Genomic DNA, 24,074 nt, shown 5'->3' with positions numbered 1-24,074 from the left:
AAAATAAAATTTAATTTTATCTGTTTAAATCAATTAAAACTTTATGCCAATTTCAAACGGAAATAAATATTCACCTGTTTTCTAATAAATATTTTTTTTTTATCTCAGCTTAGGACTCAATTTTTAGTTAGAATTAACATATTTATGATTATTTATTAGAGATATAGTTCTGGTTATAATTTTTCTTGGTAATAAGCAAATCATTAACGCGGCCCGCACCATTGAGAGAAGAAAAAAAATCATAAAACTAGTACATGTAAAAAAGACATTCCATGTTCTTCTAAAACTTCTAAAATCCAGCAAACTGAACTGAAGAGTGCATGGTCATCTTTTTTTAAGATAACCTTTCACTGTAATAAAAAAAAAAAAAATCCAGCTGGGACACGACCAGATGTGTCCGGTCAACAGTCAGATGTTTGGCATCCAGTAGCATGCCCACGATATGCAACAACAGATAAGGTGTAAACAGCAAGAAAATCATTGATTGATTACCAAGATGACTACTGTTACAGTCCACTTACGTGCCCTGCATCTCAGAGAGTGAATTGTCAGGGAGAAAACGTTTCCGTTGATACTGCTATGAACCATGAAACTACAGAAGCTATCATTATATATATGGCAATAATCGCAATGCACAAAATGAGACTTCAAGCATCCGCTTCTATCCATCGAATATTATAGCATATAAATAATAAATATCAACTTTCTCTCGGTAACTTTCTTTGCCATCAGCAAAATTTCAACTTTCTCGATTAATACCGCACCGAGGGAAAACAAACATGTAAAAGTTGCTCTGATAAGAGGAAAAAAGAAAGAGAAAAAATGAAGCATTGAGGGTGCTGAAGATAGGTGTGCGTGAAGAAAAATATTGCTCTAGCAAGACTTGGAACAAAATGTGATGACCAACCATCTATTTGAAGCACTGGGTTCTGTTTCTAAAGCTAGGAAATGAGATCGAACTATGTGTGCTGCTATATATGCAAAGATGTTCTATAGACCTAGAATGGATATGATCAGTTATCAAGCTGTTAATGACTTCTAGTTGAACTTCGATGAACTTCTTCTCCTCCCAACATTATTGAGTCTTGACCGTCTACTTCTCACCAGTGGAGACCAGTTCTCTCCATTTGTTGCCATCTTGCCTCTGATTTTGCGGTATTCTCTTGATCTTAAAACTCCCTCAATAATGTTTATATCTTCATGAATTTCATGTCTAGAAAGAGATGCCAGAGCAGGCAGTATCTCCTTCTGGAAATCTTTCATTCTCCTTCCTCGTCTCAGTTTAGAACCAAAATCTTTTGTTTCCATATCATTTACTTCATATGGCTTTGATGTCACTGAATTTTCATCCACATTGCTCTCCGTTAGTTCCATAACCATTAATTCAAAAGAATCGCAAGTATACTGTGGCTGCTCCCTTGTCTCTTTTCTCATCTCCTTGGACCCTTCTTTGGCAAAAGAATCTTGATAGCAAATTAAATTCTTCAAAGACATATCTACAAGTGATTCAGCTGCTCTTTTCATCAAAACATCAACTTCAGCTGATTCTTCTTTCTCGTCGTAGCATTCATTTTTCAAATCACCACTGTCAGAAGTTCTTAGGTCATGCTCGTCTGATGAGGCACCGGCAACTTGTGACCCTGAGAGGGTTTTCAAATCAGTGTTCACATCACCAGACATACTGCCAAAGTGCACTGTCTTTCCACTGTTTGAATCATTATCATAAATACCAGACTTGCATGATACAGGAGATTGATTGCCATGTCCATCATTCTGACACTCATCAATACATGAAAAGACAGCATCTTCCACTTGGCTCTTCTCAGAGCTCAGTTCTCTAGTATCTAAAGGCATTTGATTTAAATCATGTAGAAGACAATTCGCGAGTTTCGCCTTCATCACAAGATTATCATTCTTGTGGTCGCCAGTGTACCTGTCGACGTCTTCAGAAATTTCTACAGGGGGGCTGGGTATGGGCTCTGGGCCTGTAGGGTTTGGTACAGTACCACTTATTCCATCCTGCTCAGAATTTCCGGTCCAAACATCTGTACTCCTAGTTGTGCTGTTTAAATCTACTTCAGTAGCATTTATGTCAGAAATTTCATTTGAGCAGCTATTGACCTGTTTCTCCCAAAATGTGGTTGGACAGGTTTCTTCGTGCATGCTCCTAATAACTACCGCAGAGTCACCAGCTGATCTAGCTGGTGAAGGACAGGTCACTAGAGGATCATTTGAGAAACATGACGGGTCATCAAAGTGAGCTTTGTTGAGGTCCCAATCAGCTCCTTTATGTGAAGAGGACTGTTTCATTTTGGTGGAAAGATTATTACGCAGGTTATCATCATGGCACTCCATAATTCCTGCTTGCAAGACCGATAAAAATAGATAAATACATGATGGCAAAGCATATAATTATTGCACAAGATCAAAATCCAGAAACATACATTCATGCACAAAATGCTGTAACTAATTTCAGGTGGTTGATTATCAGTACCTTCATTAGAAGAGGTCTGCTCTTGGCAGCATTCACTATGTTCTTGAAAATAGCTGCTTTCTGAAATCTCGACAGATGGATCTTTCTCTGCACTAGTTGAGAAAATTAAACTAGAGAAGGCAGAAACTTTTTTGTACTTCCCTGGGGAATAAGTTTCTGGAGTAGCACAGCCAACAGAAGTTGTGCATTTTGCACTGTCATCTGATATCCTCTCTTCTGATTCCAGATCAATCACGGAACAGTACTGATGAGTTCTCTTATCAAACCAAGTCCGCAATGTACCTTCTGTTCTTCTATAGTCATCTCTAGTGATCAGGGAAAGCTTCAACTCCGCTGTACCTGAAGAGCAATTAGCAGAGAGAGGATGCTCAACGTCTATTGGTTCTTTTAAGGGATGATTCCAGGCATGTCCTCTGTTTGGGCGATCTTCCTCGACATGGTTGATGAGTTTGTTAGCAGAGAGTTGAAGATCAAGAGGCCTCTGCTTAAGTCTATAATATGTATCTTGGCACCCATGTAACAACTCCTTGCTTGCAAAAGGTGCTGAACCCACCGGAAGGACAAGCTCCTACATTAGCATTATGAAAGTGTGTATCGTCATTTTTTGAAAAGCTCTTTATATGTGGTACATCACAAGTCTGTTCTTAATGATACAACAAACACATCTTCTTTGAAGGACCAAAAAGAAACGAACAATCCAATCAAGGAGCTCATTGAAATTAATTACATGTAGGTCTCTACTAAATGTATTTAGAACAATTATTGTAATTGTTAGTGGCTAGACTTTCATATGGAATGCCATGGAAGACTGGGGCTTGTGTTGTGCCGCAAAAACACCGAAGAAGCCAAAAAACCATGATTGAAAAAGGAAAAAAAAGGAACCCTCATCTCCCTCCACAAAGGATTACTTTCAATAGCAAGCTTATAGTTGGTGGCTTCATTTACCTTGGAAATTGAGGAAATTCCTGTTTCTTTCACCAATGGTTCAATTCTTGAAGGGTTCGGAAAAGGCAGTAGAGATGGTTGTACATTCACATCCCATGAATTGTATCCACCACAACACTTACTACCAAGATCCTTCATCAGTGTTTTTTGCGTCCTATATAACTGATGGAGTTCATGGACCTGAAGAAAAATAAGTAACAATAGAGATAAGAGTATTGCAGCAAACTTCTATGCTTTATGCCATCAACCATGACCTCATGATTCACCCATAAGACAAGCCGTTTTTAGCAAGTATAATCTCAGAGCTCCGCTTAGTTTAAACAAGTAGTTCAAGCTACATGATAGAAGTGACCCAAGATTTTAACCAGACTCAAAGGAACCATATGATGCCGTATTTATCTATGAAGTTATCATGATGCAATGTTGAGGTTAATACCTGAGTCCTAAATATAACCTCCTGCTTGAGAATTGTCTGCTTTATAACTCCTTTAAATGAATCTGCATGTCGCTGTACAGAGTTCAGATCGAAATCTCCTTGCATCAACATCTTCTTGCCAGGATCGAACAAGTCCATCATATCACACCACATGTTGTATCCTTAAAAAGCTGCATTTTGCGATGATTTGTCTCTAAAATCTATATTCCATCCAGCAAATTCAAAAGCAAATTTCTAGTTATGAGATGGGCAGCGCCAGTAAGAACCAAGATGCCATCCATTCGCCATACCTGCATTTTTTAAAGAATTGATAATATGAGATGCACGGCATCAATCAAGCAACTGGCCATTCTATGAAAGACTAAGCAGCACCAATCAAATAAGCTTCCCCTTCTTAAAACACTTGCAAAATCAAGATAAATACCAAGCAGCACTCATCATTCACATAAAAAGTAAGCTCCAGAGAAGCAATTTATGCATAAAATAAGAAATGATGTACATATCAACTGCATGCCGGACAACAGAAATCATCACCAGAGCCTCTTACATCCTTGCAGGCTCGAGATTCTGTTTTCAGCACACCCAGACGTCACAGACCACCAACAGTTAGGCATGTCCCAAACAAAGCAAATATATGATCTGACTCGCTCTACCTTGATCACTAGTCTCTAGCAAACAAAGTTCAAATTCGAAGAAGCCAATGCATACATGGACATGAAATTTGACCGACAAAAACCCAGATATGACTTAACGTTTGGGCACTGATGCTTTCTCAAATTTACTGTTCATGCAGCCAGCCCCAAATCTCCCAATGGCATCCAACCCACAAATGAAAGTAGCTCATTTTTCCAAGCCACAAGGGATGGCTCTGATGCCTTCATATCCAATCAAAGTTTAATAAAGCCTTTAGATGATGAGACTCATGTGCATTGAAAACTAAGCCAATTCTCACCAAAAAAAGAGGCCCAATAATTTTCATTTAATGACATGGATTTGCATATCATCAACAGAAATAACTTTTGTTAATGACTCATGAACCAAGTAGAATCTTAACAAGTGTTCTTTGGCATGTAAAGTTTTTAGCTTGAAAACATTTTAGCACGATTTATACAAGGACAATCAATACAGATCAAAACTCCACTTCCATCCAGCTCATAAACAACGAAACACTGTTATACAAAACCCAAGACACGCGCAAAAGAACAAACATTACACAACAAAAACATGATGTCAACAAACAAACAAAAAAACTCAAATCCCAAAATATGTATAAAAAAAAACAGAGATAGAAAAAGAAAAAAGAAAGTACCACGAAGCAAAGAACCCATTAACATGGTAATCTTCTACTTCTTCTTTACAAACCCAGATGGCAAAAATGAAAGTAAAAATCATACAAAACCCATCGTGAAAGACAAGACAAAAGGAAAGGGAATCAGATCAAAGAGAACCCAATGAGAAAGATGAATTCTTTTTCCTCTCCTTTTTCTTTTTTCTTCTCTCTCACCGAATATATGAGAGAGAGGGGAGAGGAGGGAGGGTGGGACTAAAGATGAGCTACTAATATAGGAGTAGCTAACAGTGAGGGTTGTGTTACTGTACTATCATTTCTTTTTCTGGGTTAACTTTCTGTCTCTTTCTCTCCTTGCTTGCCTAGTTGCTTTGTTGGATGATTGTGATTCCATCCCTCTCGCTCTCTCTCTTTCTCTCTCTGTATGTGTTGTGTATTTTTTTTTTATGCCAATGAGATTTTTGGCTTTTAAAGAGACTGACAGTTTCAACTGCAAAAGCCATGTTGCTGCTGATGGATATTTATTTATGTCCTTTTTATTCTCCTTTTTACCTTTTTGTCCCCTTATTTACTGTTTTCTACCAGCAAGGTCCCCTGCACCACAACAGCTATGCCGTTGCCGTGCAAGGTTGTATCAAAAACAAAAAAACTAATAAAAAATTGAGGTGTTTTGTTGTACATATAAACATTAAGCACCATAATGTTTTCCAAATATTTTAGTAAAGAGAATAATGCATATATTTTCAATTCATATGAGCTAAAATGTTAACTGATTTTTTTCTCTGGTTATTAATAAGTATTTTGTCTCATGATACTAATTAAAAAAAGGATTCGGTCTTTAATTGCCTACATAGCTAAAAGGACTGAACTTTTTTTTTTATATGGTAATGGTGAAATTTTTTTCTTTGTTAATTTCATTCTTAGATTTTTTTTTTATTTCATTTTTTTTGGCCTTATTCCTCCCCCTTTTTATTTTATTTTATTTGTTTTTTTTTAATTTCATTCTTAGATTCCCCCCCCCCCTTTGATTTGATCATTTCTTAACCTAATTTCATGAGATAAATTTTAAATTGAACTAGAAAGATAAAATTTAAAGTGAGAGGAATAAAATGTAAAGCACGGAGAAAAATAGTGGTGAATCTAAAAATTTTATAATTTTTATTTTGATTCAAAAGTTTATTTTTTTTATTTTTTAGTCCTTAAGTCAAAAAGATAAAAGAAAAACCAGCTGAAAAACAATGAATGACAAAAAAAAAAAGTTGTTATTAAGCCACAATTTAACCACTTAAAATGAAGATTTTTATATCAATAGATTCCTTTTCTCGAAATAAATTCATTGGAGATGACCTTTCCCTCTAAACATGGCCGGGGGAGACAAATCAGGTTCAATCTTGATCTTATGGATTCTATTGGTTTTTATTTTTTAAATGATTTAAGAGTGTTTTGGTGTTGTTGGGTGGTTTATATAGGTTTTATAGTGTTTTAGAGGGTTTTTTTATGGTGAAAATGGATTTTTAAGGCAAAACTCTGCTTGATTTTTCAGTCACCATAGGAAATTGAATTTTATTAAGGAGACGATCTATTTCCTAATTAATAAAAATAGAAAGTGAATGATATGTCATCCACCTATTTAGTCAAATAAAGAAATAGAAAGGGTCGAGTGCATGAGGCCCTTATCTCTCAACGGGCCAAGCGTATGCCCTGTTTTCTTTAGCTTGGTTTTATCTTTTTAGAAATTTTTATCTTTTTTTAAAGATTTGAAATATATATATATATATATAAGAAATATATTTTTTAATATTAACATGATATTAATTTAATAAAATTATTAAGCAATTTTGTTTTCCAGCCTTTCATGATTTGTCTTTGTTTCTCTTCTTAAGTTTAATTCTTTGGCTTTTATCTACAATTTTGTCTATTATTGCAGGATTATATTGAAAACAGGCTCCAAAAAATTTCAATATATTATTTTTATATTTTTGGTATATTTAAGGTACAGTTATGAAAACATTATTTTTTATTAAAATTTTCTTTATGATTCTCATAAGTTCTTGGTCCAAGAAATAAATATTTTGATAAAAACAATTATCAACAAACCAAATAAACTTTAAATAGCATTATCTCTTCTATTTTTTTTATAAAAAAAATGTTTAGTGCACACTTTTTAATTAGTAGTTTTATTTTAAAAAAAAATTGATGATCTTTCAAAGAGATTGTTGTAGTTTATCTTTATTTTATCCTTTTATATTTATATATAAATAATTTTTATTTTCATGATGTATTTATAAAAATAAAACTCATTTGTTTTTGGTTAAAGAAAAGCCTCCAAAAAAAAAAAAACATTAAGGCCCGTTTGTTTTAAGTAAAATATTTTACAAATAAAAAAACATTTTACATGTAATATATTTTTCACAATTTGGCTCAAAAAATATTTTACATGTATTTTTTTTTTTCAATGGTGGTGCTAGTGATGAGATGATAGTGGTGATGGTGGTGGTGATAAAAGAGGACAGAGTGGTGAGATGAAGAAAATGGTGGTAGTAAAACGGTTGTGGTAATGGTGATGAGGTTGTCGTGGTAGTGGTGATGAAAAAAAAAGAGTTGAAGGATGAGAAAATGATAATGATAGAGGAGGAAATGATGGTGGTGAGATTGAGCTAATGGTTGAAATAAGTGAATTATATTGTAAATAGATTACTAATCGAAAGATATTTTATGAAATTGTATGAATTGAAAATATTTCTTAGTAAATGAACTAAGTTTGAAGGTGTACCGTAAAATATTCTTCATTTATTAGTTTTCTAGTAAAATATTGTACAAGAAATTAATATGGAAAAATATTTTATTGAAAGGAACATGAAAAATTCTAAAAAATAGTTCTATATAAAATGTCTTACGCAAAACAAACAAACAAACCCCAAAATTTAAAAACAAATAGCATTTATACGTTTTTTAGTTAAAAAAACATGATTTTTAAAGAAGTTACTGTTATATTAATACACTATTTTATTATATTTAAAATTAATTTAAACTTTTACCCACGGCACAGCAAGGAAATCAAACTAGTCTCTTATAAACGCTAAATACTGTTGAAAAAAAATGTAAAATTAAAGAGAGATGAAACATATCATTGAGAAGTTAATAATCCATCTTCATCTAACATGCATCGAAATAATGACTTATTTCATAATTTTAATTGTATTATAATTCTTGGTAATATAAATCATTCAACATTTTCAAAGTATAATTCTCGTGAGATTTTTTTTTATTGTAAAGCATTTTATTTTGTTTATTATTATTCTTTGGATGACAAGAACAAGAGGAAGACTAATCCAAGATCACGACTCTTGCGGTCAATCTCTAGAGTTGTTTTTTTTTAAAGAAGTTTAGAGTATAAAGAAGGGTATTAAATGTTAGAGGAAGTTTAGGAAAATAACCAAATAATGAATTAAAGGAATTGTGGGGCAAAATTTTAAAGTTTAAAAACTTCCGTCTCTCTTTTACTTTTTCCAAGGCCGGCGGCAACACATGAAAAGAAAATGAGGAGAGCATGAAAAATTTCAAAGGAATTTTTTAGAGAGATTAAAGGTTGAGTTGGGTTTAGGGAAGGATTAAACAAAAAAAAACACTAAGATTATGGAGGATTTGTAGAGAGAGAGAGAGAGAGAGAGAGAGAGAGAGAGATTGTTTAGAGAAGAAAGTGAATAGAAAAGGAGAGAAAGAAAGAGACTAGGAGAAAATCTAAAATGGTTAGTGTTTGAAACTTAAATTACAACTCGGTAGGATGCTTAAAATATGTTTATGTCAACTTGAATAAAACTTTCTTGATTTTCATTATAAATCTTGCAAAATTGAATTAGGATTCTAGATTGAAATTTGGGGGAAATATAAATTATCTTTAAATTCATTTTCCATGATCATATAGGAAGTAGAATGAATGAATTTATGATGAATTGATGAAGAAATTGGAGGATTATTGAGACCCTAAGTTGTCGGCCATGTATAGAGTAATGAATAGTAATTTTTCTTTGATAGTTTTTTATAAATTGTGTTATGAATTTGATGAGTAAATATGCTAAACACATGAATTGGGCAACCCGGGTCAATACTTCAAACCTACAAACTGGGTAATGGACTCATAAGAATTAATAATTTGTTTTTTCTTTTAAATTATTGTTTATTTAACTATATAATAACAAAAATAAACAATCGCAAGATCGAGCATCAAACCAATACTAAGAGGTTTTTTTTTAAGACTATGATAACCTTATGTAAAGCAAAACGAAACAAATTATAAAATTCAATTCTCAATTAGTCCAATATTAAATGATAAAATAAAAAAAATTAAAAATAAAGAAGAAGAAAAGTTAAACTCGTCATACCTGTCAACAAGCCCATGAACTTTCTAAAATTTAATAACATTTGTTTTTTCAAAAATATTTTTTTTAACTATATGATAAAAAGAAAAATAAACAATCACATAATGGAGTTCAATTATAAAAAAAGTGCCCCGTTAAACCCGCAAACCAGGGCAGTCAAGGTTACCTTGTCAAACTCACAAATCGGGTAATTGAATCCATAAAGTTTAATAACCTAGTTTTTTTAATCATTTTTTATTCAACTAAGCTTTTTTTTAAAAATAAACTTTACCACGATGCTAGGATATTTTTCTAATACCAACTCGATGCTGTGATATTTTTTTGATATTGTGATAACCATATAAAAGATAAATTAAAATAAATTATAAGCTCTGAATTCCTATAAACACATCATATAATGACTAAATTAAAAAAATAATCAATAACCAAATGAAAAAAAGAGTCAAAATATAAAAGAAAAGAAAAACTCTATGGATTACTATTATAATGGTAATCCACAATGTTAATGGACGTGAAGAAATAATATTTTTTCTATATATTTTAGATTTATATTTAATTAATTTTTTCATATATAGAAAAATAACATAGTTGATGAACTTTCTTATATAAAATTAAATTAACTTGTGTTTAGTTTGAATCCTTCCATTCCGTGTTGAAACTAACAACCTATAAGAATATTTTTTTTTTTATGGTAAAATATAAGATTTAAACATATATATATATATATATATATATATATATATATATATATAATACGAAGTCAATTCTTTCGATTTAGAGTTCATAGATGATCATAAAAATTAGTATCCAATGTTTTATTAGAAACTTCATGTAGCTTGACCAACCTTCTTCTTTCTCTATCCTTTTTCTTTGTAGTTTATTTGTTTTAAGTGAAAGCAGTGACTAGTTTTCAATTATTAATATCAAGATCATATTCTGGAGCATCTTAGGCCATACCAACCTACTAAACACGAATCTTTATATATATATATATATATAAAAGCCCAACACTTACCAGAGAAAGAGGTTCTGGGCCACCTTGCCTGGGGTTGTGACAATGACTTGTCATAGGATGTTGTTCGCCGAGTCTTAGACCACCGGTCAAGCCGATCGTTTCTAAAGATTGCACGGAGCCACAGACTAAAGTGCTGTGTTTACTTCTTCTTCCCCTTTTTTTTTTTTTTTTTTTTTAATAATAGGATTAAGTTCTTTTATTTTGGGGTATTTAAGAATATAATAACAGTTTTTTTTTTAAAATGCTACTTAGAAATGCACTAAGAGAATATATTTTTTTATTTTTAAAATTTTATTTTTAATATTAATACATTAAAACAATCTAAAATAATTAAAAAAAAAATTAATTTGAAATAAATAAAATTTAAATTTTAATAAAAAACAGGTTAAAATTTAATCTCAAACACCGTTATTATCTCGTTGGTCAAAGATAAATTATTTTTTTTGCTTAAAATTATTTTTTTATATTATTTAATTGTATAATTTTTCAAAATTAAATACTTATCTCAATTAATCAATTACTTTTCTTCATTACTCGATTTACTATTATCAGCTTTCGTTACAATTCTACTGATACATCACCCATCTAACCTCTTTTTATTGAGTTTTTTTTGGATAAACTGTATTTAATTGACTAAAATCAAATATAAAAGTGTTCAATTGATCAAATTAATAATAAAAAAAAGAAGTTTTTTAAAAAGAATTAATGAAAACAAAAGGTGTATATAATGGCTCCAATCAAGGAAATTCAATAAAAATACCAATTAAATTAAAAAAAAAACTAAAAGCCATAGATGAAACACTATGCGCATCGACACGTATCACTATTCATTAGGAAGTATAATTACTTTTTTGTCATTCCAACAAAGAACATGTTAACTTGCTTTTAAAGGTAACTTGATATTTTTCATAGGAAATACTAGTCATTATGTAATTTTTTGGTGCCAGTTTGATCCTTTTATCTTTTAATAGCACAATATAAAAATTATATTACCCATAAAAAAAAATAAAGGTTGATCAGGATTAATTTGGTATTTTTATATTTTTTGGGGAATAATGTCAAGACTTTCACTCTTTTAAAAACAAAACAAAAAAAAACTTGCAACTAGAGATATTTATATATTTTTATGTTTTTTTTTAATTAACAACGTGATTGAGGTCGATTTGGTTTTTTATATGTTTTTAAAAATTATTCATACCTTTAGAAGCAAATAAATTAAAACTTGCAACTACGGGTATTTGTGTATTTTTTCAAGTTTTTTTTTTTTTTTTTAAAAAAGGTTGGATTGAGGGCAACTTAATCTTCTAATATTTTTCATATTAATTAAAAAAAATTATTAACATGTGCAAGGAGTTAAGTTGAGAGAATTCAAGGTTGATCTGTTGAGTCGAATTTAATGACACTGTCATAAAGTTTCCTATGACCTAAACATTCATTTTTTACATTTAAAATTTTATGGTTCAACTCGTAGTGTAGTAGAGATGGGTTATTAACTATGATTTGGATTAGATCAAGTCTTTAATTCAACCATTCAATTAATTGACAAATCAAAAGCAAGAGAAACCTCACTTCTCTCAAAATCCAATATCCAATAGAACTTCTCAAAATGAAATTAAATCATTAATAAAAAATGATTATTTTCTTTGTTCCTTAACAAAAATAAAATAAACATGATGTACATATTCTTCAACTTATAAATTGATTTGATAACCTATTAATCTCAAACCATCTATATTTGACAACTATATGCAATGTTGTATCTAAATAATGGCTTGCGCTAAGTCGCGAGCTGGACCAAAAAAATTTTAATGTCAAAAAAAGATATTCAAGTGTTGTTAATATGTTTTTAGAAAGTAAAAAAAAATCATGATTTGGGTCATAAACCCAACCAGGTTGAATAAGTTGGTTTCATTTAATTATATAATAAAAAAGATAATAAATTGACTATATTTTTTTAAAAGTGAGCATGATGACATGCATAAAAAAATATTTTTCAAAAGAATAAAAAATTATAAAGTTCAATTTCTAGATAATCCAATGATGAATGACAAATTTGAATTAAAAAAAGGACCAAATAGTGATCTAAGCCAACCTGAGTTAGCATGCTAAACACATGATTTAGGTTATGAGACCAAAATAATCCCATATAAAACAAATTTAAAAAAACTATGATGCCCAATTTCCAATACCTAAAAATAGAAGAATAAATAAAAAAACCAATTAACAAAAAGGAAAAAAAAAAACAACAAAACTAGGTAAGCTCGCTAAACCCTGTGAGCTGGATCATTTGAATAATATAACCTAATAGAAGGGAAAATGAGAAAATTTATGAAGTTCAATTCTCAAATTAACTTAATGTTGAAAGACAATATAATAAAATATTAAACTTAAAAAAAGCCCAAAAAGACCCTAGTTAATCCAGGTTAACATGTCAAACCCGCAACTTAGATCTTGAGACTAGAACAACCCCGTAGAAAGGAAAACAAAGAAAATAACAAAGCTCAGTTTGCAACAAAATAAATGTTAAAGGATAAAATTAAAAAAAAAATCAACATGAAAAATGATCTAAATAAAAAATCAATGTTAACTCGAGTTAACATTTCAAACTCGTAACCTAGGTTATGAGATCGATATCAACCCATAAGAAAAATCACAAAACTCAATTTCTAACCAATCTAATGTTGACAGATAAAATTAAAAAAAAGAGAACCCAAAGTAAAAAATAACAATCAAAATAATGAATATGAGATTTAAAACAAAAACAAAATGATAGGATATCATTAATATTTTGAAAGATCAACGTGAATTTTAAAGAGAGGGAAGAGAAAAGACTACTAGAGGCTCACCACCTTGCCTTTGTGGATATGCATTGCACTATTAAAAAGAGCTAGCCATAGCACTTCTAATGTAATTATAAAAGCAAAATGTTCCACCATCAGAGCATATACATGATTAATTTCTTCACATGTTAACACATATATTGCACATGCCCACCACTTTTCTTTCTTCATCAAATATTTTCTTTTACATGCATAAAACTATATTTTCATTAGAAATGGAATTAAGGCCCCATTTGTGTTTATAGAAAGTAGTTTTCTAAAAACCATTTTCTAAATTTTTTTGTGTTTATTTACTTTTAGAAAAGTTGGTCAATGAAAAACATTTTCCAATTAAAAGAAAAATTAATTTGGTTTGCATGAAAGTGTTTTTCTTTTATTTAAGATAGAAATTTTTTTCTAAAAATTATAAAAAAATAAAAAATATCTTGTTGTTTGTTGAATACATCAAATTTGATACTCAATCTTTTGATTGCTATATATTTTGTTTTGAATCTTTTTTTTAAATTTTCTTTTTAATTTTATCCCTTAAAATCTGATTTAATTTGATTTTTATATCAACTTTGATCCTTATTCTCTTATTGTTATCTATTTTTTCTCTTATTCTTTTTTTAATTGAGATTTTTATTTATCAGATTTGGATTTTTTATATATATCTTGTGATTGCTATTTATTTTATTTGAAATAATTTATGAAATTAGATTTTTTTAATTTAATTCGTTTTCAACTTTTTTATTTGTTATCTTCATTTTTTAATTAGCATTTTTTTTTTATTTGAAATAATTTATAAAATTAGATTTTTTTCAATCTCATCCCTTTCAATTTTTTTATTTGTTAAATTTGGTATCCATTCTTTTAATAAACTTGAAAAAAAATTAAATTTTTTTTTCAACTCATTTTCTATAACATAGCCAAACACTAAAAAATACTTTTAAATTTATTTTCAATGACACCATCGAACATAAAAAATAATTTATTTTCTAAAATTTCATTTTAAAAAAATTATTTTGTAACAAACAAACATATCTAAATGGGGTTATGCATGTCCCAATTGTCTCTAAAGAAAATATGGAAACGCATGAGCATGAACCATGGACGATCCAGATAAAACAATTGAGATTGATGAAAGTACTCTACTAAGTGTTCTTTACTATACTTTCAAAATATTCAGAAAACATTCTACTATAGAAGTTATGTTTTTGTGCAAAACTAAAATTTAGTAGATTTTTAGGATAAATGAGAAATAAAGAGGTAAATATATAACAACTTGAACTAACTTGAAAAAATGATTTTTTTCAGAGTTAATAATAGATGAAGAACGAATATATATATATATATATATATATATAACTCAAAGGCAGTGGAGACGCAACTTTTTATACACAGTCAGACAACTAGAAGCCCGGTTTGAGTTAGACAATAATGTCAGGCCCATGAACTGGTTCCGTCACCACTCACAGGTCACAACATCGAACGGAAAAGATAGTAACAACAGATGGTCACGTGCGGGTCCGGATGGATGGGGACCCTGCCGACGCTAGCATTTCTCAAGTGTCCAAAAAACCGAACTCTCTTCGATAGTCACCCCAACACCACCAATGAAACATTTGTCAATGCCACCACCTCAACTTCCTCCACCAATCTCCCGCCACGTGGCGGTGATCGGTGCCGGAGCCGCCGGCCTCGTTAGTGCCCGTGAGCTTCGGAGAGAGGGTCATGATGTTGTAGTCTTTGAAAGAGACAACCAAGTAGGTGGCACATGGGTGTACAATCCCCAAGTCGAGCCCGACCCGTTAAGCCTCGACCCGAATCGACGCATAATTCACTCGAGCCTCTATAGCTCCCTCCGGACCAACCTCCCAAGAGAAGTAATGGGTTTCAAAGACTATCCCTTTATAGCAAAAAATGATAAAAAGAGAGACCAGAGAAGGTTTCCGGGCCATCGAGAGGTGGTGTTGTATTTGCAGGATTTTGCAAGTGAGTTTGGGATTGAAGAAATGGTGAGGTTTGATACTGAAGTGGCTCATATGGGACCTGTTGAGGATAATATTGGAAAGTGGATTGTGAGGTCTAAAAGGAAAATAAGTGATGATGATAGGGAGGTTAGTTTTGGATTTGATGTTGACGAGGAGATTTATGATGCTGCTGTTATCTGTAATGGACATTACACTGAACCTCGAATTGCTCAAATACCAGGTAGTTTTTTTATTTCTTCTCTTGAAATTTGTATTATTTAGGATTGGTTATGCTTTTGGTTGTTTTGTCGATTGAGGTTAGTATAATTCATAGAAGAATGCTCATGTTTGGGTTGACAGGTGTTTTTTTTTTTTTTTTTACTGTGGAATTATGGGTTGTTCTTGATGATTAAGCTGGTTTGATTGGATTGAAACCACTTTCTGCGAGTGTGTGTTTTGGATTCTATGCTCTGTCAAGTTTCATGCTTTGTGTAGGTGGAACTCTAGAAACGAAGTAATAGAGTGATCTTTTTACTCGTCTTATTTTCAGGGATCAGTTCATGGCCAGGAAAACAGATGCATAGCCACAATTATCGTACTCATGAGGGCTTTCAAGATCAAGTATGTCTCAAGTTTCTAGTATCATTTAATGAACTCGCTTTTCTGTTACTGTATACTACACGTATTTTCTAATAGCATTCGGCTTGTGTGCATGAATCTATAGTTTCATGGTCGAGAACTATCTGAATGCTTAGTTTATACATGTAAGTGTGTAGAGATATGCAAATATTAGCACAAAGGAGGAAATGTTACTAGTTAGGTGCGAGATTTTCTAACTACTGTATTCATTCTTTTGAAATGAAAGTCCTGTTGTAATGATAAAGGTCTTGAGCTTGCACCAAAAGGGTTGATGGTTGAGTGAGTCTTGAGGATAGCTTCATGCAAAAATATTGATGGCAATTGGCAAGGTTTCTTCCTGAATTTTCCTCTTAGGACACTGTCTTGTTGGAACCATAATTGGGTGATAGTTTTTTTTTTCTTTTTTTTTTTTGTTCTTGTGAAAAGTATAAATGATCTTGATTAGATACAAGTGAGTACGAGTACTATATGTCATGGCACCACCTATACAAGATAAACAAGAATGAAAGGAGTGCAACAACTGATGTAAAGAAACCTGAAGCGCTTGGGAAGATTAGATTACGATAAATTATTAACATGATCTTGCCCCACTCCTGTGCAAATGCACATTATCAGTTTTGTGAAAGATGCGCAATCCTTTATTAATAGTTTGTTGTGAAATCTGTAGCTCTTCAATTTTGTCTTGGGTTTGTGATCATTTCGTTTGTTTATTAGGTTGGTGTGTTGCGCGTGATCATTCTTGATCCTGCTTCTTGTAGTAACCTCCTTTTATAAGAGATCTATTTATATTTCCTGGCTGAGCAGTTTTTTTTTTTTTTTTTTCCTGTTGGAACAGGTGGCAATTTTGATTGGAAGTTCATCTAGTTCTGTGGATATATCCAGAGAAATTGCTGGAGTTGCTAAAGAGGTCCATGTTACCTCAAGATCAGTTGCGGACGAAACATATCAAGAGCAGCCTGGATATGATAATATGTGGCTTCATTCTATGGTAAAAGAACTCACCTAGATTTAGATTGGGCAACTGTCATGAGAAGTTTGTGGAGGAAGTTCTTTGACTCTGATCTGCGAGAAGGGCTTCTTCTAAGATGCTTGTATTTATTAAAATGATGCAGATAGAAAGTGTGCATGATGATGGTTCTGTGATCTTCAGAAATGGGAGAGTTGTCGTTGCTGACATTATTCTACATTGCACTGGGTACTTCTCAAATATTTCAATGCTAAATTATGCATACTGCTGCTCGTAGAAAATAAATGATGGCTGAATGTTTTGTTACAATTGTTCTTGCCTGTAAGGTACAAGTATCACTTCCCTTTTCTAGACACCAATGGCATTGTGACCGTGGATGGAAATCGTGTGGGCCCCCTGTACAAGCAAGTTTTTCCACCAGCTCTGGCCCCATGGCTTTCATTTGTTGGGTTACCGTTGAAGGTTCAACTCTGTTTATGTCTTATTCCTTTATTTTGACTGAACATTAAATTGCAATGTTAAAATAATTTGTCCATGGTTGATGCTAGGCTGTCCCTTTTCCCTTGTTTGAACTTCAAAGCAAGTGGATTGCTGGTGTTTTATCAGGTCATATTGCACTTCCGTCACCTGAGGAGATGATGGAAGATGTTAAAGCCTTCTATGAGACACTAGAAGCTTCCAACATACCCAAACACTACACTCATAATCTGGCTGGTTGTCAGGTATGCCTCCTGTATGGTGTACTTTGTATCCCATTTTCCATTTTCCATATCAATTTGTTACTTGTTCATCAGAATGCATCAGTTAAGTCCAATGGTCATCAGGGTTTATAGTTTGAAGGTTATACATGTAAATAATCCTCTTTGAGTTTGTTAGATGAATGATAAGGATGGAGAAGTCATCAAATCTTCACTTTATTAGTCAATTTACCAATGATAACAGAAATCTCAATGGCAATTGTAATTGGTCTGTTGTTGAATATGATCTATACTTTCACTTTTCAGCCATTACTACCGTGTTGAGCCTTAACTCGTGCTGATTTATTTTCCATCTAACATCTAATGCTTAGCTTCAATACACATGATTGAACATGGTATTTAAACACCACACCCAGTTGAAAAAAAAGGGGTAAACTGCATATCTATTTCTCCTTAAAAACACCTGTGTAAAAATGTTTATTTTGACCTTCGTGAAAATGAAGGAGAGTTTTTATAGGATTTCATCGTTGGAGTCAGGAATGATTTTGACGGAGACCAACTCCAGACTTTTGATCCTAATATAGTCTTGGGAAAAAAATAGAAATATAGGTAAAAGCAAATATTTTCTTTCAAGTTAGTAGTTCTTCCGGTCCTCTTTATTTATGTCATAATTCATGTCTCAATTGTCTCTCCACCACACACACATATATGTTTTCATGGATCCTTATATTCCTTTTTTTTTTTTCTTCTGAGTTTCGGGATCCTTGCATTTCTGATTGTACATTTGGTGATTTGTAGTATGGCATAGCTTTGCGTGTTCACTTTTCCTGGTAACGTGACCTTAGATCCCTCCGTCTGCAACTTTTGATTATTCATGGTGATGTATTAAACCAAAGAGGTTACATAACCCATTAGGAATGTTCCCTTTATGACACTATCATCTCACCGTGATGTCTTAGAATTACTTCCATTAATAGATTTTGGATCTCATTTTGCAGTTCGAGTACGACAACTGGCTTGCTTCTCAGTGCAGTTGCCCAGGGATCGAAGAATGGAGAAGGCAAATGTATGATGCAGCTAGCAAGAGTAAGCGGCTCCGGCCAGAGATATACCGTGATGAATGGGATGATGATGACCTGGTCTTGGAAGCCTACGCGGACTTCACAAAGTACACACGAAAAAGTTGAAGCAACAGCTGCATCTCTCAATGGAGGTGTTTGAAGGATAGGAAAGGAAGAAGATAAATTATTAGGCTGGCCCAATTGTCAACATCTGAATTTGTGGGATCAATCATCATCGTTGTTAATTTGGACTTGTATTTCCATGATTCGCAGTTCTTTACGTGAATAAAGAATCAATGAAGATATCCATCCATATATGAATAAATGAAGCTCTTGCCTTTCTCTTTCTCACGCAGCCTCGTTAGTTTACAACGTAATAGCTGTCATGTCAACCAGACAATAATTCATCCATGGCACCTAGGAAGAAATGATAATCAACGAAGATTCCAAGTACCTTTATACTTAAAATTTGTTTGCTACTCCACCGGCTGACGTTGTGCAGTGATTCAAATTGGAGGCCTCGAGTGATTCATGTGCGGATGTGCCTGTGTGCACATTCTCTAGAAGTCTGAACAAGCTTTCAATTAGCTAGAGTCCAGTTTTGTTTCGAAAAGTTCCCAAATTTTCAGCTCTTTAAGTCGCAACTTGAAACAGTAGGAGACCCAGCCTGCTGGTTGTTATCAATTGTAGCATTTTTTTTTTGTTATCACAGAGATGGCAAGCTACATGGTGGAGATGGCATGCTATAACCTTTCACAAACAATTAATTCATGCTGCAATGTTCATCATCGACTTCTTCTACCCGAAGCACAAAATAATTTCATCTGCTCAAAGCTAATATAACTAACACAAAATGCAATACTTTCTAGCCTTATATCGTCATAGGAACTTAGAGTCTCGGAGAGGCTGAACCTAATCAACATGCAACATGTAAAATCATTACATCAGCAGAAAGCTTAGTTGTTGACTTAAAAGGAAATATCAAACTTGTGTAAGAAATTGAAAACAGGAGGTCATAATGTGCCCAAAGATCAAATTGAATACCAGATAAGTCTCAAGATCAATTTGATATTCACCATTGCTAAAACAGAACAAACAAAAACAGAGAAAGACACGGTTATAGTTTTTACTACACACGATGTTGAAAAACTCCCTATCATCTCATTGCTGCTGCCAATTCCAAGGAATCAAAAGCTTGACTGATGAAGCTCAAAAAAACTTCAATTGGACTTGGGCTCTCTTCGCGGATATTATTGAGTTGAAGATGTGACTGCTACCTGTAAAATAACACTCCGATAGCCAAGTTAAAAGTCAGTGTAGAGTAAAACGAAGAAGAGAGGGATGAATCTTCTCATTCAAAATTATATATATATATATATATATATATATATATATATATAATTTTGAATGAGAAGATTCATCCCTCTCTTCTTCGTTTTACTTCTTTTATATATAGCTTACCTCAACAAAAATATTAAGAGTAACTCAGTATGAATTATAGATAACTAAGACAAGTATAACCTTTCATACATATACGTTATACCATAACAGTTGAATAGCGTAAATGAAGCGTAGATAAAGGTGTGGTCTCAACAACATGACATCCTTCTCGACATATAGGTTGTCAACATGAATAATAATAAACTAGAGAGAAAAAGAAAAAAAAAAGTTGGAAGAAAGAGAAGAAAAGGACCAAAAATTCCAATTGAACTAGGTTTAAAATGAGCCAAACCGAGCTAAAGGTGGGCTTGATTGGACTAGGTCAACTATAATCTTGGGTTTAGCTCAATTTGATGGTCAAAACGATCCAAAAAAAAACCACTTTCAAAATAGGCCTAGTTGAGCTTGGTTTGACCAGGTCAAACTGGACCCCACGTTAGATTTATTTTGATTGTGGTCTAATCGAGCTTAAAAGAGTCAATCAGAGCCAAAACAAATAGGCTCAGTTTGACTAAAGTCAACCGAACTTGAAAGGAACAAATCCAACTCATGGGCTTAACACAAACTTGTACTGCACCTTTCTTCTTCTTTGAAACTCATATCATCATTTACCTCTAATCAGTTTTTTAACATTCTGTTAAAAATTTGACTTGTAAATATCAAACTATAATGTGAGTAATGAATTTTGATGGCCAGTAATGCATGTCAAATCATGGTCCACCCTAAACAAAATAATGCTTGACATGTGAGTCTGTAAAAGCAGGGGATATAAGACATTACCATATGACCTGTAAAATTAGGGGATACAAGACATTGTTATGTGATCTGTAAAAGTAGATTTGTTGAATTAATGATGTCATGCCAAACTTGATCATTTCTTTTGGTGAGTTTGAATGTACTATTTTGTTGGCAGACACCATTATAAATATCTTGCCATTCTCTTATCTTCACAAGATATATAGTTTATCAATAATCTTCAAGAGCTTCTAAATAAACTCTTTGGTTTTAGTTTTTTAGTGTGAGATTACTACTTTGAAAAGTCAAGTGAGGAAAGCCTCTTCTCTTGTTTTTTGCTTTTCATTTTCAAATATGTCACAGAAAATGACTTGTTGGCTTAACGATAATTTTAGCTAGGGAGATTCTCAGGCTAGCAAAAGTGCTGGATCTAATCCTTCTCACACTATTGGTCATGATAGAGGAGTTGGGTCTTCCTAAGATGGTGTAACGCATCCATCTTCCAAATCCTAAATAACTCATACCAAATTAATGACTAATATGCTAGTATAGTTGCCATAAATGACATTATTAAGATAAATCTAAGAATGCCAGTATGATATATGGTTAGGATTCATTTTTCTCACTAGAGAATTAGTAGAGAACATGATGCTCATAATATGGAGTTGGAGATAACTGCTCCTCTATTTTTGTTTAAATTTTGATATTTATTACCTTTATATGGCTTTGTAAAGAAGATGTTTGAATATATGGCTTTGTGTGTGAGTTAGTTATATCCTAATAGGTAGATGTCACTTGCAACTTTTGATAAATATGTAAAATTTAAAGGTCAAGTTCCTACTTTAGGACTATTTAGGTATTGCTTTACTTTATTAGGTTCTTTGAAGGGTAGAAAATGGGTGAATTAGTTTTACATTTTTGTTAGGAGAAGGAACTAAAACCTTTTGAATAATATATTTAAAGGTCAATTAGTGAAAAAAATAAAGATATGAGCAAGTTGTGGTTAGCTATGAAAGATTGACAACCTTTCTTGATAATATATGAGGATGTTCCTCAATTTAGAATGTGACTAGTGGAGTTAACACTGCTCATCCTTTAAATCCATATAAGATAAAAGCACTTAAAAAACTCCTAAGTAATCATAAGTATCATATCTTTTGGCTAGCCAAAGGGTTATCTTTGAAAAAATAGTTTATATGGTATGAATATTAATTGCTTATTGTCTTTTCAATCTATTTTATTTTTATACTCATGCTTTTTATGCAATCTTGTGGGTGGCCCATGAAACTTAAGGAAAAGTAGAGCTCGAAAAACTCCTTATATTAGTTTTACATCAAAAGATAACGAGAAAGCATTATAGAAAAAGGTTGAGCAAGAAGAAAATAAATAGAAGATTGAAGTAGAGGTTGAAGATTTTAAGGAAAAGGTTCTTCATGATGTCGATATGAGGTATATAAAGATTGAAAATGTGGCCTTCACTCTGGTTAGTGCTGCTAGGAAGCTGAAACCATATTTCAAATCAAGTGATTGTGTTGACTAATCTGCTTTTGAGGCAAATCCTTTATAAACCTAACCTGTCAAGTCATTTGATCAAATAAGCTATTGAGCTGGAATAGTACGAGCTCTAATATTGGCCTAGATCAACTATCAAATACCTAACTTTAGCTGATTTCATTGTGGAATGCACCTTTACCAAGCCATCTTCTCTAGAGGTTGAAACCAATGTAGTAGAGGACCAACTCACCACTAGACCTTGGGTGTTACATGTTGATAGAGCATTTAACACGAATTAAAGTGGAGCTGGGCTTGTTTTGAATAGCTTTGGGGGGGAATATTTGAATATATAACATAATATAAAGCTATCTTATGAGGCCTTTGTTTAGCAAAGAGTTTGGATGCTTAACCACTTATAGTGTTTAATGACTCTCAACTAATGATGGGATAATGTGAGGAGATATATGGGGCTAAAGAGCCTTTTATGATAAAGTACCAACAAAAGGTGCTTTCACACACCAATTCAAAGAAAAAAGAAGGAAAGTTGATCTATATCTCTAAATTTCATGAGAAGATAATAGCCAAGTTAATCTCTTTCCAAGCTTGCTAGTAGGAAATTGGTGGAATTTCCACATCAGGTATAGATTGAGGTGTTTGAAAAAAAAATGTGAAAGAAAAAGTATTATGATGGTATTCATATAAGGAGCTATAGGAGAAGATTGGAGAACCCCTCTCAAACAATACTTGATTAATGGAGAGCTGCCATAAAAAAAAAGGTCAAAACCATCATGCTGTAAGGCATTGCCTCTAAAATGATGAATTATATAGAAGGTTTACTACCTCTTTATCATTTAAGTACATATCATATGAGAAAAATAAGTATGTGCTCAAAGAGATCCACGAAGGCATATGTGGACTCCATATAGGGGTAAGAGCCTTGGCAACCCGAACAAATTAAGCATGGTTTTATTAGCCTACACTCTTAAAAGATGTTGTAGAAATGGTAAAGATGTGTGACAAGTGCTAGAGATTTTCCCCATTGCCTCACCAGCCTTTTGCTAAGTTAACCACCATTTCTTCTTTATGGCCTTTTTCACAATAAGAAATGAATATATTGGGACCATTCTTAAAAGCCTTCGGAAAAAGACAACTTATCTTGGTAGCTGTTGAAAACTTTACTAAGTGGATGAAGGCAAAGGCACTAGTAGAAATAACCACCAGCAAGGTTATCTCTCTTTCATGAAAGAACATTGTGTATAACTTTGGACTTACACACATGCTCAATACTGACAATGACACCCAATTTGACAATAGAAAAATGAGAGAGTAATGTCAAAGGCTCAATATTGAGCGTAGGTTCTCTCGTCTCCCATCCTCAGACAAAAAGACAAGCTGAACTCACCAACAAGATATTGTTAAATAGGTTAAAGAAAAAGATATAAGAGGCTAAGGTTGAATGGATTGAGTTATTAGATAAGACTTTATGAGCATACCAAATAACTCATAAGATTTCTACTTGTGAAAAACCTTTCTTCCTAACATATGGAATAGAGGCAATGATCCAAGCATAAATAGAAATACCCTAACTATAAGGTATTATATTTATCTACTGGCACCAATAACCAAGGATTGAGGTCAAACTTATAATTTATTGAGAATTTAGAGTTAGTGTAATGAAGAATGAGGTATTT

At 32.5% G+C, this 24,074-nt stretch overlaps 2 protein-coding genes across 4 annotated transcripts; one reads left to right on the top strand and one right to left on the bottom strand.

The window, feature by feature from the left end:
- Positions 1-654: 654 nt before the first annotated feature.
- Positions 655-5,648, bottom strand: LOC118035994 (uncharacterized). Of its 3 annotated transcripts, none has more exons than XM_035041671.2 (5): positions 5,185-5,648; positions 3,876-4,165; positions 3,440-3,619; positions 2,495-3,062; positions 655-2,360 (listed from the first exon to the last, which is right to left on the bottom strand). In XM_035041671.2, the coding sequence occupies exons 2-5, from the start codon at positions 4,026-4,028 to the stop codon at positions 1,039-1,041; spliced, it is 2,223 nt and encodes a 740-aa protein (XP_034897562.1). In that variant the 5' UTR covers positions 4,029-4,165; positions 5,185-5,648; the 3' UTR covers positions 655-1,038. The 3 variants fall into 3 exon arrangements, with proteins under 3 accessions (XP_034897562.1, XP_034897564.1, XP_034897563.1); XM_035041673.2 differs by having other exon boundaries at positions 2,495-3,048; positions 3,441-3,619; XM_035041672.2 differs by lacking the exon at positions 5,185-5,648 and adding an exon at positions 4,423-5,157.
- Positions 5,649-14,864: 9,216 nt separating this feature from the next.
- LOC118035992 (flavin-containing monooxygenase FMO GS-OX-like 4) lies at positions 14,865-19,063 on the top strand. Its single transcript, XM_035041668.2, has 8 exons — positions 14,865-15,590; positions 15,900-15,970; positions 16,824-16,976; positions 17,101-17,183; positions 17,282-17,417; positions 17,504-17,677; positions 18,452-18,483; positions 18,652-19,063. The coding sequence occupies exons 1-8, from the start codon at positions 14,993-14,995 to the stop codon at positions 18,872-18,874; spliced, it is 1,470 nt and encodes a 489-aa protein (XP_034897559.1). The 5' UTR covers positions 14,865-14,992; the 3' UTR covers positions 18,875-19,063.
- Positions 19,064-24,074: the final 5,011 nt, after the last annotated feature.

Source organism: Populus alba, chromosome 1, assembly GCF_005239225.2.
Source record: "Populus alba chromosome 1, ASM523922v2, whole genome shotgun sequence".
In the NCBI taxonomy this organism is placed as follows: domain Eukaryota; kingdom Viridiplantae; phylum Streptophyta; class Magnoliopsida; order Malpighiales; family Salicaceae; genus Populus; species Populus alba.
This window is presented reverse-complemented; position numbering and strand designations above follow the sequence as displayed.